At 41.9% G+C, this 15,513-nt stretch overlaps 2 protein-coding genes across 2 annotated transcripts; both read left to right on the plus strand.

Annotated features, from left to right (window-relative positions):
- Positions 1-3,146: 3,146 nt before the first annotated feature.
- On the plus strand, positions 3,147-5,294 carry LOC134095323 (uncharacterized). The gene is made up of 5 exons (XM_062548773.1): positions 3,147-3,459; positions 3,858-4,226; positions 4,496-4,597; positions 4,731-4,963; positions 5,085-5,294. Exons 1-5 carry the CDS (start codon positions 3,147-3,149, stop codon positions 5,292-5,294), a joined length of 1,227 nt encoding a protein of 408 aa, XP_062404757.1.
- Positions 5,295-5,742: 448 nt separating this feature from the next.
- Positions 5,743-9,524, plus strand: LOC134095324 (uncharacterized). The gene is made up of 7 exons (XM_062548774.1): positions 5,743-5,874; positions 5,974-6,091; positions 7,088-7,179; positions 7,272-7,386; positions 7,801-8,073; positions 8,191-8,367; positions 8,453-9,524. The coding sequence occupies exons 1-7, from the start codon at positions 5,743-5,745 to the stop codon at positions 8,638-8,640; spliced, it is 1,095 nt and encodes a 364-aa protein (XP_062404758.1). The 3' UTR covers positions 8,641-9,524.
- The last annotated feature ends 5,989 nt before the right edge of the window (positions 9,525-15,513 follow it).

Here is a 15,513-nt window from a genome sequence, read left to right on the forward strand (position 1 = left end):
TTAACAGTAAAGGAAGACACACACCAAACAATAACCCAGGTCGTGCACAGCTGCGCTTTATATTCACACAATTAAATGTCCCAAACAATCCCAAGCGTTGCAATTCCCCCTCTCATTCAGTCCCGAAAATAAACCTAAAAGTCTAAACTAAACGAAAGATGTCCTGTATTTTGCCAGGCGCACAAGTATTTTGCCACGCGCACAAGAGTCAATAATCCAATCCAGGAAAAAGAAAGGGCCACTGCCGACAAAACGTCCCGCGATGTAGCAAACAAAAAATAAAATTCTCAGAAAAAAAGGGAAAATGCGATTGCTGTCTCTCTGCTAGACCAATCAATATGAAAACACAAAAAAGCAATCGATCTCACCAAATCTGGTGAATGCGCCAGCAGTCCGCGAAGGCTTTTTCTCTTTGTGCGTCCTCTGTTTGGTAATGCACTGGTCCAAACTGCGCACAGCGTTTAACTAATGTGAAAATACGTTTACTCTGTAATCTTTTATTGTTGTTTGTTTCAAACTCACAGGAAAACATTTAAAAACACTCGTTGCCGCAGCACTGAGTAGGCTAGGCCTACTGGCGCCACAGATTAAAAATCTCACACACGCACTTGCTACCCAGACCGCCCCCATCACCTAGCGCATTCGGGTAAGGTGCGCGTGTTAAAAAAAAATACATAGGCCTACAGTACATACTGTACGTACATGTGCACACAATGATATTACATGAGAACTACAGAGATATTATATGCAATTAAACAATGTAATATGTAATATTTAAGAAATGTGGCAGTGTGTTGTGCGACATCTTGGGAAGCCAATTTAAAACGAATTGTTTCTGGAGTGAATCTTTGAATTTAGTCAGACCTGATAGAAGAATATGGCAAAGCTCTATTTCTAGCTATCGAGAATGCACGATGGAAATAACTGTGGACTAACTGTGGATAACTTGTAGCCTAGACCGGTAAAGTTCATTGTCCTTACGTTTAGCTATTTGAAAGGCTAATTTGTGGTTTTGTCGTGTGAAAGTAGGCTAGAATGAAACACGTTAGCTTCGATGTTCATTTGCAAAATAAAACACATCTAATGCTAGATGAAGTTCATCGCGGGATGCGAGGTCACCTGCGTGACAGTCACGCACCCATCCACTAACCTATGTCCCTGCTATTGAAATCAACTACAGCATTACATCAGTCTAACTGTAAACAGTGGCAGACGGAGTTTTTAGGAAATAGACCAAAGTCTGGATTTGCAACACGGTCTCACACTCAACTCGTCGAACGAGGACGCATGGTCAAGCCCCCTGGCGTCTAGATCGGAAGCCGAGGGCGCCCCCCTGCGTTCATTTGCAACGCGAAGGGCTGCCATAGGCATGAATGTAAATCCTTTGGCGTCAAATGTAGAAGCAAGAAGGCAACGGAAAATTCTCGGGCAAAACCATCCAGAAAACCCGCGATATCATAACATTTGCTGTTTCCGGTTTCTTCTATGAAATAAAAAGGTTACATTTTGGCATTGCATGTAAAAAGAAAAAAAAAAATGATCAGCTCTCGCATCAATATTGATAACGACGTCATTATATTTTAAGTAAAGTGTAGGCTACTGCATGAATATGTATGTTAGCCTATTTGTATTTGTTTATTGCTTAAGCAGGCCAGTCCCAAACAAATAACGTTTGACTTTGCTAAAATGCAGTTGGAATAACATTAAGTTAAACCCTTCTGAATATCACCTGATTTCTTTTTGATATTATTATTATTTTTTTATGACATTCTGGAAAGTGATGTATTATCATCCTATAGGTGGCGGTAATACGCTAAATGGAGTCTAATCCGCCATAAAACAACGAAGAAGAAGAAGAAGTGGTGTTTTTAAAGCCATATCTAAATATACGTGTATTTTCATAATTAAAACATTACGTTTCTATTTTTCATGTTTTTTGAAAGGATAAAAAATATGAAATAAAAAATATGAACACTATACTTTTTTATTGTAATTTATTTTGGCGCGATTTCGTGCACCACGTCACTATTTGTGCGACGATCCCAGGAGGCACCATTGCTTTTTCGCGACTTCAGGTAAGCAGGTCCAGGGAAAGAAAAGATAAATTATTAAGCATTTACACGTCACAAATGATGAAGTTATGGCCAAAAACATATGTTGTCGTGTTTGTTGATTTTCATCCCATTGTAAGATCTGTTTTTGAAAAGAGAATGACATGATATATCTGTTTGTTGCATGAAAAAAGCAAATGCACATATGTAGGATGCATCAAAGTGGCTAGCCAGAGCCTCTGCTAGCTTGCCAGATTTGCCAACTTTGTTGCTCAGAGCTCTATTTGACTTATTGGTATACATTTAGACAATCATGTACTTTTGGCATTGGCAGGTATTTGTGACAAGTGACACACACTCCTGCAAAATGTGTCCAGGGCTAAAGTGTTGTTGTTGTTTACAGAATTTGTGTAAATAAATCAAGAGTATCACCTAAGAAATGTATTTGATCTCTCAGGCTAAATATTTCACTGAGATTGCTGCCAATATATCCAGGCATACAGAATATGAGTCCATTGTACTGTACATTGTACTATACAGGCCTAATATTTATTAAAATCACACTCAGACATCCCCACCTCATTCTAAAATATAAACAAACAAGATTACTATGTTGTCTTTCTCCCTCTCAGCAGATTCCTGATCTACTTCTGCAGCATTTGGACAAACAAGGCAATTTCCATTCAACCTTCAAAAAAGGCACTTTTAAGAGCCATTCTCTCTCTCACACACACTCTCTCTCTCTCTCACTGTCTCTCTCTTTCACACACAAACTCACACTCTCTCTCTCTCTTGCTCTATCTCTCTCCCTCATCCCCTCTTTCTTTTGCCATCTCTCTCTCTCACACACACACACACAAAACACACACTAAAAAAAAAAAAAAAAATCTGTTTTGCATCTTATTCCCTCTCCCTTTTGCCACCTCTCTCTCTCTCTCTCTCCCCCCCCCCCCCCCCTCTCTCTCTCTCTCTGTCTTGCCCTTTTGCATATCTCTCTCTCCCTCATTCCTCACCTTTTTGCTATCTCTCTCTCTCTCTCTTTATTGTGTTGTTCTGTTTGTTATTCAGTGTTTAGTGTGTCCTCTACCAGAAATAATGAGTGACACAGAGTTGGAAGAATTAAAAAAAAAAGTCACTGATCTCATTGATGAGGAAGATCTGCTGATGCCATCCTCACCGGAGCCAGCCCCATCCACCAGCCAGCCCGTCAAGTGGGTTAAGAGGGAACGTGATGGCAACATCATCTTTGACAGGCCCAGGTCCTCTCGAAGACCACCTAGTGAGAGGGCTGGTGGTCAAAGCCAACATCGCCATCGAGCCCATGCCAGGGCCACAGAAAGCACCAGTGCAGATGCTGCCACAGAAAGCACCAGTGCAGAGGCTGACTGGTTGGGTAGTGATACCACTGGTATGATCTTTTATGGTTTCCATCGGTGCAACACTATGTTAAATGATTATTTCTAGGAATAGAATGTAAATGATACTGCAAATTTCCTGTTGTTGTTTGTGGGTTGAAAAGTATATAAGAAATGAATGTATATTAATCATAAAATGACCCCGATATAAAGAATCATGATAGTTCAAATACTTCACGATAACAGAAATCCAGACAGAATATTCCCATTACAGAAGTGAAGTTGCAGCCATCAACATGTTGATGTTGTCACTATGTCTATGTGTTTTGGCCTGTTGGCCTGTTGTACTGCTCTGCAGTATTGTGAATGTGATTTCAGTACCAGTTTTGGCCACAAACTTACGTACTGTTCCTTTAAATATTTAATTAATTTAAATATTTAACTTTAACAGAGTCCTTCCTGCAAGAGTTGCAGCAATCAGTGGCCACCATGGAGGAAGAACCAACACCACAAGCTGCATCATGTCATTGGGGCGCTCGGAAGGCCCTGCATTTTGATTGGTGGGTCAAAGAGAGGCCCCAGTTCCTGAATGCTGTGCTGGCAGCACAGCATGGTGGAAGGCAAGTCTGCCAACATTGTGGACGTGAGGATGCTATCATTCGGTGTCGTGATTGCCGACCACGTCCATTCTTCTGTTCACAATGCGATGTCCACAGACACAGTGTGGATGTCCTCCACAACAGGGACACAACTGTGTCTGGCTACTTCCAGCCTCTACCTCCCACAGAGTGTCTATCGGAGGGGACTATTACTCAGTGTGGTAAGTTGTCAATTTGTCTCATTGGCATATTCCTTATCCTATAATTGGCCTATTCCTTATCCTAGATACAAGATCAATGATGAGGTGTTGGTGTGTGGTCTTGCTTCCCAGGCCTTCTTTGCTCTCCATGGCTGAGATTTAAGCCTTTCTGGAGCTGTGTCTTGATTTTTGTTGCTGGCTTTAACAACAATACCAATGTTATACTATTTGGTAATAGTATTTAATACTATTTAATAATATTTGATAACATCTTTCTTTTGTTCTTTCAGTGCGTCTTGTACCTCTCGAGATGCCCAAGACCATTTGTGGTTGTGCTTTGGGATCCCAGAGTGTTCACCCTGGGAAATCTGTAGCTGTGGTCACAATGAATGGTAAGAATTAGGTTCATTCTAAGGAATGATGCAGCTGCTGCATCCTTGTAACATTAAAGGCAGTATTACTGGTAGTGATTCTGCTGGATATTGTGTTTGTTTGGTTTTTTATTTAGTGTATTTGCTTTTCAAGGCCGATATGATCTCAGTTTGCCTGAAATGAAGTGTGCAGAGTGCAATGCCTCATGGATTGCTGAAGTGGGTGACTTGGTCAGGAGTGACTACTGGCCGGCTACAGAGCATTTTGCAACTGTATATGCAATGGATGTGTTCTCCTCCTATGAAGACATGAAGATGGCGGCTCCAGGCCTTTCTTGCCAGGCATTCCTAAGGATGATAGACCAACGAACGATCCGCTTCGGCCGTGTAGGTGTTGTACTGACAATAGAGATATGAATACTCCATGTACGTATTTGTACATCTAAATGAACAGAACTCTTTTTTTACACATCTCATTTTCCTTTTATTTGTCCTCGTTTTGAAACAGAGTGGCAAGGTCATAGCGGATAGCTTCCGCAGGAGCTTTTTGGAGTGGGAGGCGGTCCAATTTGAGGTGGACGGCCTGTGCAAGGAGGACCATTTTGCTTGCACTGCTTGCACTCCCGAGATGCTTGCCATCTGTGTTGATGGGAACCGTAAGCATTATCGGTTTAAGAGTGCAGCAAGGTACTTAATATGTTTGTATTTAACTCTTTAAACATTTATTATGAACGAGAATAGTTTGAATGATCTGTTCTTGTGTTGTATTAAGAACCGAGGAACAAACCCCAATATTTGGGGATGCGTTCATCGCCCTAGATGAGGAGGTGCAACGTTTTGTGGAGGCTGTTCGCTCTATGGCCCACCATGTAAGCTTGCATAACTATTTCATCAAAGTTGTATAACCATAGTGGACATTTTTTAGTTTTTATGTGAGCTATTTTATGTTATAGGTCCCTGGAAGTGGTTTTTGTGGGGGACAGTGGACAGCAGCGAGGGAGACCTCACGCAGGTCTAACAGCAAAGTGGATGAGGAGGGCCTTGAGCTGGCAGTTTGCAGGCACGGGGTCCTTCTACATGCCCTGAACATGTTCAGAGGGGAGATTTTCGCGTACCCTATGTACTTGCAGAATAAGCTTGCATGTAAATCTCCAAAGTTTTTTGCGATGGATGTGTGCTGCAAATACTGGCCATATTTGCAAAAGGTGGCAGAGAAATGTCCGGAGCTGCAACACCTCCTCAATATGAAGCCTTTTTTATCAGTGTTCCACGCTAAAGCCCATGACTTAAAATGTGAGGTGAGGAAAACTATTGTCTTTCACTTAACAAATTAATATTTGATATTTTGGAAGATGTGTATATTTATTGTCTTTGTCTCTGTGTCTCTTCTATTTTAGGTCAAATGGAGTGGGGCCTACCAGGAAGGGGCCGGATCAACACTTGGGGAGGAGGTTGAGCAATGTAATGCCTTCCTCTCCAGGATTGCAGTGACAACGAAACACATGTCAAAAGCTGGTAAGACAACCACACACTACTACACTACTTATATTGAAACAGCAAACAAGAAGATGGCTGTAGCAAATGTAAATCTCAAACCATCATCCTGTTAACAAAAGATCCTTACTACTGAGAGCTTTGAACATTTGTATAGTCATGTGATGCTATACCAACTGTTATGAAATTAAAGTTACTGTATCTGTTGAACAGGAGACCAAGACAGACTACGGTTAGAAAAAAAACAGTTTTATTTACAGTGATGTGCATCAAGGGGAAGCATCATGCTTCACATAAAGATGCACCATTAAAGGGGAACACCGGCACGTCCCAACCTGCATTTGAGTGGTAGCGGTGGTCGAATACTATCAGCTGCGAAAAAATTAGCCACAACGGTGCTACCTGAACGGAATTGTAGCGGTTTTAGCGAGGCAGCAAAATAGCAGAACCATGTGGGCAAGCTGTTAATGTTGCTTTCATGTTAGCTACTTGCCCACATCACTACACTATTTTGCTGCGTCGCTAAAACCGCTATAATTCCGTTCAGGTACCACCGTGTCGGTTCATTTTTGGCAGCTGATAGTATTCAACCACCGCTACCACTGTACCTGTAACTTTATGTTGGGACATGCCAGCATTCTCCTTTAACTCTAACTAGACTAGGAAATAGCCTGGCTATAAATATAGTAAGAGGTTGATGGAAGGTGGCATTGGTCATCCCAGCTGACATGGCCCGCACTGAATCAGACCATGGTTAGTGGTTAGACCATTGTGCAAGCACTGAAACAACCTAATGACCAAATATTTTATCTTAACAAATGACAAATCTTCCATCCTCAGCATATGACTGAAAATAAGACATACATTCTGATTCGTCTCTCACAACCTACTCTCCTTCCCCACTTTCCTGGCCCACCAAGTCTCCTCTGTGCCAGTTTTTAAGTAAAAGTAAAGACTGCATGTGAGTGACATACTGCTGTACAACACAGTAGATGATTATTCTTATGTCATCTACAGGACGTACAGATACACTTACGCTGATGGCCATGCGGTGGAATCAGCAGAAGCTCAATAACTTGGCTACTGCACTTGCTGGCCGATATCAGAAGGTATAGATGTGAGTAATTGTTATGTTGTAAATGCCTTACATTCTATGTCTTAATATTTTCTCTTTTTTTCTGTTGTATTTTGTTATTTGAAGGCCACTAAAGCATTGGAAATCCATGTTCAGGACCTGGAGGTCATGAAAAGACAACTATCAGTGACACAGGTTGAAGTTGCGGGCTGGGTCACTGATATAAAAGAGTGGGCAGAAGGTGAGTAAATTGGAAATGGACTGCATTTATATTGCGCTTTTGTACAAGCACTCAAAGTGCTTTAACAAACAATGTATGCCTCACATTCACCCATTCACATACACACACCCTAATGATGGTAGGCTGCCATTCAAGGCGCCAGCCTGCTCACCGGGAGCAATTTGAAGTTAAGTGTCTTGCTCAAGTATATTTTGATGGGGTCAGGTGAAGCGGGGCTCAAACCTGCAACCCTACCGTTACTGAATGGCACCTCTACAACCTGTTGCATTATAAATCTGTTAATTCTATTGAATTGTAGATGGGATCAAAATTTCAACCTAATTGGTCTTGATAAGTCTTAAATTTAAGTTGTTAAAACCAGCAGAAACCCTGATATATGTGTGTACATTGTTTCATTATTCTCCCAACTCTCAGCAACAACGTCTCATTTGGATGTTGATCTCCATGCTGTGGCAAGTAGGATCGAGGGGCTGGTGGCGAGTATAAAGCGGAGATCCCAGCGACTTTACAGAGACCATGATGGCTGCAAAAGTCGGGCCCGCTTTCGACGGAAAATAAGAGAGGAGAAAGCCATTCTCAAGACTGTGGTTGAAGTGTACAACACCATGGTCCCAGACGGGGAAAAAATTGAATTTGACAGTGTGCTTGACACTGAGACAGTCTGGCCATGGCATCTTTTGCATGGTGGTATGTACACAAATGTGTTGACTATTTCATGATGCACATAGTGGCATAAAACCAAGTATGCCTTACCCTAGACCTCAGAAGTTATTTGAATGATAGTCTTACGTAACTGTTTTCCAGATTCGGTAGACATGAAAACAAAGAGGAAGGCATTTGATCTGGCGATGGCCATCAGCAGACTTGAGGAAGAGCGGAACATCGTTGCAAAAGAAATGCAGAAACACTGGCAGTCTCTCTCCACCCAGACAGACATATTGAAACAACTCTCTTGCTCCCTTTCCACAGATTCCTGGAGAAGTAAGTGTAGTTATACATTGCAATGTTAGATTGTTCATTGTAATGAGTGGTTTCTGATTTTTTCTTTGTTTTATACCCATTTAAGGTGGCCTATCAGGGCTGGGTGAAGAGGCAATGAAGGGGCTCCATAGCGTTCTCCTGAAAAAGACGAGGAAACTCATGGGCATGATGGAGCATGCAAGGCACTGCTACGCCAAAGTCCTACAAGGGGCCAATCTAGACATTACTGAAGACTCGGATGATTTTGACAGTGATGGTGAACTGTCAGAGTGAACCCTGATTGCTTTGCCCCATAATCCACTCACTCACCAGAAGAGTCAGTCTTTTGGCTTCTGTCCCATGTGGTGAACATTATTAGAATTTTTAGAATTCTCAGTTGAAAATATTTGGGAAAATCTATAGGGCTACTGTATATATATACTATATACTGTACACTGTTTGATATTTGTTTTTCAGTATTGCTCACATGCTTTTTGTGTATTTTTAGTTATAGAAACTGATTAGACAAGCGCTTTAAGATTTCTGTGTGTTAGTGCATGCATGCTTATCGTGCATATTTTTAAACTTGTCACCAGTTACACAAACTGATTACACAGAAGTGCTTTAAGGTGTGTGTGTGTGTGTGTGTGTGTGTGTGTGTGTGTGTGTGTGTGTGTGTGTGTGTGTGTGTGTGTGTGTGTGTGTGTGTGTGTGTGTGTGTGTGTGTGTGTGTGTGTGCGCGTGCGTGTGCGTGTGTGTGTGTGTGTGTGCTTGTGTTTGTTATCATGACATATTTGTGTGAGCTCTAAGGTAAGATGAAAGCTTATAATGCTTTGAGTAGTGTTACATTTAACAAAAGGTGGGAGGCATTTGACTTTTTTTTTGTAATGTTTGATTTGTAATATTTTGACACAAAGAAAATCAAAAGGATATTCATATTTGAAATCCTTTTAATCACACATTGACATGACCCATACATTTCATGTTGACATGTTTCTCTTCTTTACCTTCTTTACATCCCTGTTTGATGACCCTTTTTCTCCTATATTCATGACAATTCACTGACCTGATGTGGAAAAGGATTTCTCATGTCTCATCTTTCATCCAACTCATTGTTTTTGTATTTGGGACACAGTCTTTGTTTCAATTGACACCTTGGAACACTTTCAGGGATGGTAATAAAGTGTGATATACCAAAGGAAATTTGCTGTTTTCTTTTCATACTGACGGATTACTCAACACGCACTGCTGTCTTTACTCTGGGTGGTATGAAACTTTAAGAATATACTATGCTGATACTTTGGAATGCTTATTGTGATCAAGTTGTCATTCCTTAACAACCCACAGCCCACATGTTGACATTACTTGATTGATTTGTTAACTTGATAAAATTCTAAAGAACATACATGTGTGTATCAGGATAAATACATACGTACATATTTGGTTAAATATTTGGGTACTTTATACAACACTGAACTAGTCATAATTCAAAACATGCATGTATACATCACTATCAGTTACAAGGATATTTGAATGGTTTGAGAATGCTTTTAAGTATTGGTCTTTAGGCAATATCCTACTAGACTATACTGTTGCGGGTTGCTTGAGCCCATTGTCCTGTGCCACTCACCCACTGTCCCACGCCACTCATCTACTATCCCATGTATTATCCTCTACATTCATCTACTGTCCTGAGATCTACGGTACCCCCCGCCCCCGAACCCCATACACATAATTCTCCCCCTCCTTCACTGTCCCACTACCTTTTCAACCCTGGCATCATCTATGCCCACCTTAGGAATCCCCGTTCCACACATACACTTACAAACACACACAGTCACACATACACACATAAAGGTTCCATCAGCATTATCCCAGGTAGTTGGGTTGGCCCCTTGTGCCATGGGTCTGTCCAAGGTTTCTTCCTTACACAAAGGAGTTTTTCCTTGCTCCAGTTGGTCTTTACAATAGTAATCATATTAATATGACAAATAAACTTCCTTGAATCCTTGAGTACTGTCCTGCGCCACTTAGTAGGCTACTGTCCTGTGACACCTGGCAACTATAACAAACCTAACCCTGAAAAACCCTAATTCTAAACCTAAGACATGGTATGAGTGGTACAGGACAGTGCACAAGACAGGAGGCCAGTGGTGTGAGGCACCAGAAACATTACAGTACAGTCACAGTAGGCACTGTTTGTCACATGATACATGGATGAGTACCATGGGAGAGTCCGTGAGGGACACAAGACCCCTGGTGCATGACAGTGCACAGGACTATATGCAGGTGGCAAGACAGTTTATGTGTGATACGGGACAGGAAAAAGTGGTTGGCAACTGAGCAGTGCTTTTACTCAACTAAAGATCAGTGAGAAGCCAGTTGGGAGGGTCACATTTCCAATACCTGGGAGTACATATAGCTGATGACGTTGTGGTCAAAACATATTCTGTGCAGACAAGTAGGTGGCTCACTGCGGTTTTATTTACCATACCGGGGCACCAGCCAATATACAGCACACAGCTGTAAAGTGTGCTATCTAACAAGTCCATCAGCTTGGAGGTTAGAATTTCCTCATATGCCCCACAGAATACATCCCTGCTGAAAAAAACAGCAAGAAACCAGCTTATGCTTGTAGCTGGTTTTAGCTGGTTTTCTTCCAGCTATTGCTGGTCTTTGCTGGTGTAGCTGGTTAGGCCACCAGCTAGACATGCTGGCGTGACCATCTGAGGAAGCTGGTCGTGCTGGTGTAACCAGCCTGTCGTTTGGGATACAACTGGTTTAAGATGGTCATGCTGGTGACCAGCCTGTCAAGCTTGACAAAGATGGTCAAGCTGGTTTTCTAGAATGACCAACATTAGCTGGCATGACCAGTAAAAACCAGCAATATAGACCAGCAACACCAACTAAAATGACCAGCTTGAGGTGGTACGACAATCAAAACCAGCTGAATTACCACCATACGGTGGGTAAACCAACTGAAGGTATGTTTTCGCAAGAGTTTTGCTGGTCAACCATCTTAGGGTGGTCAAACAAGCTGGTTAACAAGCTGGTCAACCAGCAAACCACCTTTAGCTGGTCAGGCTGTTTTTTTTCAGCAGGGATATCCCATGTTAAACATGCTCCAGACCCCTTTGCCCCTCCCTAAGGTTCCATCCAGGTCGAGCCATATGATTACCTGTCTGGACTTACTCCAACAGCACAGTCTATTATCTATTTCCCACATTCCTAACCATATATGGCTTGGTTGGTTGGTTGTCTTTATCCTCAGGATGGGTGTTATACAAGGCATGGATTTAGTGTCTTATTCTTCCCTCATTAATTTTTTAGGACAATATTTCCTACAATGTGGGTGGTTAATATCCAACACACAGTAAATACTTCCTGTGTTAGCTAAGGAAATTCTGTGCATCCATCCTTGTGCCTTGAAGCTGTTGGGAGGTCCTCACAGGTAGCGTCACTTAGTATGGGACTATGCAGTGCTCAGATGCTTTCAACTGAATTCAACATCAGATCACCTTTTGCTAATCTGCTTTGAATGTCAACAAAATGGGAAAAAGTGGTGGGCTAATGGAAACAACTAAAGATCAGTGGGAATACAGTTGAGGGGGCCACCTGTCCAATACCTGGGAGTACACCTTGCTGATGACCTAACATAGACGGTTAATATCCAGCACACAGTAAGGACTTCCTGTGTCATGTGAGGAAATTCGGTGTCAGCATACATGTTGAAGCCTTCAAGCTGTTGGGAGGTCATGGCAGGTAGCATCATCACTTGGTATGGGACTATGACTGTCAAAGAATAGTGCTTTCTGATGAACTCACCATCAGAGCACCTTTTGCTAACCTGCAGGTTATCAATAGGACAACCACCCTGGACCCATTACAATTTGCATAACACCCTAACAGATCCACAGACGCCATAGCCCACCCACTCTAATTCACCCTCACCCAGCTGGACACCAGACAAGTCAGAGATGATTTGGGATTGGTGCAACAGAAAACAATATCAAATTAAGAATGAACAAACAAGTGTTTATTTAATTGGTTCACCAGAGAAACAAACACATACAGAGAGAGAGAGAGAGAGAGAGAGAGAGAGAGAAGGCTAAGAGGCAAACTAAGAAGGTCATAGTGCTAAATGAGTTTGTGTTCAAAGTATGATAGGTGAGGTTGAGAGAGGTACACATACATAATCAAACATAACATAACATAATCCCAAAATTCTGAATCCCAGGAGATTAGGAAGAAATATTCCACAGATTGACAGTAGTTCTTGCTGATATATGCCAGTAAATGCAACAAAGTTAGGGACAGTGAGACGGACACACATATGAGCATAAGTACAACTACCAACACATCTGTAAACAGTACATAATGAGATGAATTGCAGTCGTATCCATGCAAATACACATAATAAACACATCCCATGAAAACAAACAAACCCCATATACCCTACAAATTCAAATACAGCAACACTCATCTTCATCCATACATACTGTACATATACATACAGTATATGCACAAACGCGTGCACACACACACACACACATTCACCCACGTACGTACGTGCATGCGCACACACACACACATACGCACACACACACACACACACACACACACACACACACACAAACACACATTCACCCACGTACGTGCATGCGCACACACATATACGCACACACACACACACACACACACACACAAGCAATGTACAGTATTGGTCCTGCCACTGTCGAACAATTGAACTGGATTGGGAAAGAGAGAGAGAAGAGGAAGAGGAAGAAGAACAAAAGAATAATGTTTGTGCTCAGATCTTCCTCGATGATGAAACCAGGAATCTGAAGCAGCTGGCTCGCTCTGCTGCAGAGCCTCCGATGTTGGGGTGTGCATTTTGTGCCGTGGCTAAAATTGTTGTAAAATAAAGTTATGCATTAGTTATTGATTGCTTAATACTCTGCACATATTACATGATTACATCTACACCGAGTACACTTTTTTTTACTTCCCTCTTTTATTATGCCTCAAATTATATACCATGGTTATACTACATTACAGTGTAAACCATGCTGATTTACAGTATGAGTAAATAAAATAGAATCTTAAAAAAATGTGAACATTGTTATTCCTGTGGGGGATGTTGTAATTGAGAAACAGTAACACAGATACAGAAATGTCATACTTACTTGGTCTTACATGGGCAGCTGAGGATTCAGGATGGTCGGGGGAGCAGGACAGAGGGATTCTTCTTTGGTTTTAACTTGTCCTTGTCCCTTCTCCTCTTCTGGGGTTTCTGGTGTTGCTGAAGGTGCCTCGTCTGTGGCTGGAGTGGCTTGAGTGGCTGGAGTGGCTGGAGTGGCTGCACTGTCTGTAGCTGGAGTGGCTGCACTGTCTGTGGCTGGAGTGGCTGCACTGTCTGTAGCTGGAGTGGCTGCACTGTCTGTGGCTGGAGTGGCTGCACTGTCTGTGGCTGGAGTGGCTGCAGTATCTGAAAGTACCTCGTCTGTGGCTGTAGTGGCCGAAGGTGCTGCAGTGTCTGTATCTGGGGTTGTATGAGTTGGAGTGCCCAAGGTGCTGCGTCTGTTGCTGGGGTTGCTGTTGCTGGGGTTGCTGTTGCTGGGGTTGCTGTTGCTGGGGTTGCAGTGGCTGGGGTTGCTGTTGCTGGGGTTGCAGTGGCTGGGGTTGCTGTTGCTGGGGTTGCAGTGGCTGGGGTTGCTGTTGCTGGGGTTGCTGTTGCTGGGGTTGCAGTGGCTGGGGTTGCAGTGGCTGGGGTTGCTGTTGCTGGGGTTGCTGTTGCTGGGGTTGCTGTTGCTGGGGTTGCAGTGGCTGGGGTTGCAGTGGCTGGGGTTGCTGTGGCTGTATCTGAGGTTCCAACTTGAAGTTAATGCAAACTCAAAGCACACAATAACAGTGAATATGTAAAGGATAATAAACTCCACAACATTTATATATCAAAAGGTTGTACAGCATTTGAGTCCAGTCAAGTTATTTTGAATAATATATTTACTTGTTTCAGATTTCTGAATCAAAGATGTTAACCCACTCTCACTCCCTCTATTTTGCTTAATTAATGCATGTTTGAGAAAGCAGTGTGACCATTACACTTTTTGGTATCCAAATGTTTTGAAGTTCATCCATTTAAGACTCATGTATAAAAGTATATTACCTTTTTGTTTCTGTAGTATCCGTTCATAACATATTTTCATTGTTGAAATATATTCAGCGACTTTTCCTGAAAGTGGCACATAGGTTATCACATCTGCCACCCACCTCCCAGTGGCCTTTTCGCTCTTTCCCATAAACAATATGGGTGCATAGCCCAAGGCCTCAAGTTTCCGCACCTAAAGGATGATAAAAACACAAATGAGTATAAACTCCTATAACAAAAACACATATTAACTGAAATTGTAATTGATTACATGTAATTGTATGTAACATGTCTGCAATGTCATATAGGGAATTCATTTCAAAGAAACGTATATGTTTATGCACATGTAAAATATGTAAATATATTGCAAACCGCATTACTAGTATAAAAATGCTTGGTTTAGGAAATATAGTAGGGTTTTTTGATGTGGTGGTTATTATTTGGGTATTCATTCACATTTTTCACTTCTCATCCTATTTCTCATCTTACTGAGTTAAATTCATATACTGTTTGGAGACCAGCCAGTCATGTCCCAAGTGAAAACTACTGTATTCAAAAAGCAGTAAAGGTTTGAGATTTGAGGCGTATTCATGACCCTGCAGCACTGTGCAGTGCTGCTTCAATCATGATGCATGCTGGTTAAAAATGTATCCAAAATGAGCTGGATGAGTGTGGTTATGTCTCAGCTGTCAATATCAAATGATCTTAAGTTGTCGTGAGAGCAAGAAGGCTGCTGAGCAGTTGCTCTCCAGGGTCAATGTATGAACCGTAGCAACAAGGTTAATTCAACAGAAACAGAGTTGCGTTGAATACTTCGTTGCTCACGCAGGAGCAGCTGAGACTGTAGTCACTTGCTATTTGTTTTGCGTTTTTATCTGAGCGTGATTAATTGCATATAAACATGGGGATTACTTTCTTTTCCACTTTTCACTGTTATCAAGAAAACTGCTTGAAAAACCCAATGCTTTGAAAAATGCATATTTGAGATGGCTGTCTTGCTTAATGCAAGCTATGGTGAG

Source organism: Sardina pilchardus, chromosome 11, assembly GCF_963854185.1.
Source record: "Sardina pilchardus chromosome 11, fSarPil1.1, whole genome shotgun sequence".
Lineage (NCBI taxonomy): Eukaryota > Metazoa > Chordata > Actinopteri > Clupeiformes > Clupeidae > Sardina > Sardina pilchardus.

What these genes read in the sequence shown, in the direction of transcription:
- LOC134095323 (XM_062548773.1), top strand. Translation starts at nt 3,147, where the DNA reads ATGAGTGACACAGAGTTGGAAGAATTAAAAAAAAAAGTCACTGATCTC. An exon ending in GGGGACTATTACTCAGTGTG is followed by an intron (nt 4,227 to 4,495) that starts GTAAGTTGTCAA and finishes TTGTTCTTTCAG; the next exon opens with TGCGTCTTGTACCTCTCGAG. An exon ending in AGCTGTGGTCACAATGAATG is followed by an intron (nt 4,598 to 4,730) that starts GTAAGAATTAGG and finishes TTGCTTTTCAAG; the next exon opens with GCCGATATGATCTCAGTTTG.
- LOC134095324 (XM_062548774.1), top strand. Translation starts at nt 5,743, where the DNA reads ATGGATGTGTGCTGCAAATACTGGCCATATTTGCAAAAGGTGGCAGAG. An exon ending in CCCATGACTTAAAATGTGAG is followed by an intron (nt 5,875 to 5,973) that starts GTGAGGAAAACT and finishes CTTCTATTTTAG; the next exon opens with GTCAAATGGAGTGGGGCCTA. An exon ending in ATGGCATCTTTTGCATGGTG is followed by an intron (nt 8,074 to 8,190) that starts GTATGTACACAA and finishes ACTGTTTTCCAG; the next exon opens with ATTCGGTAGACATGAAAACA.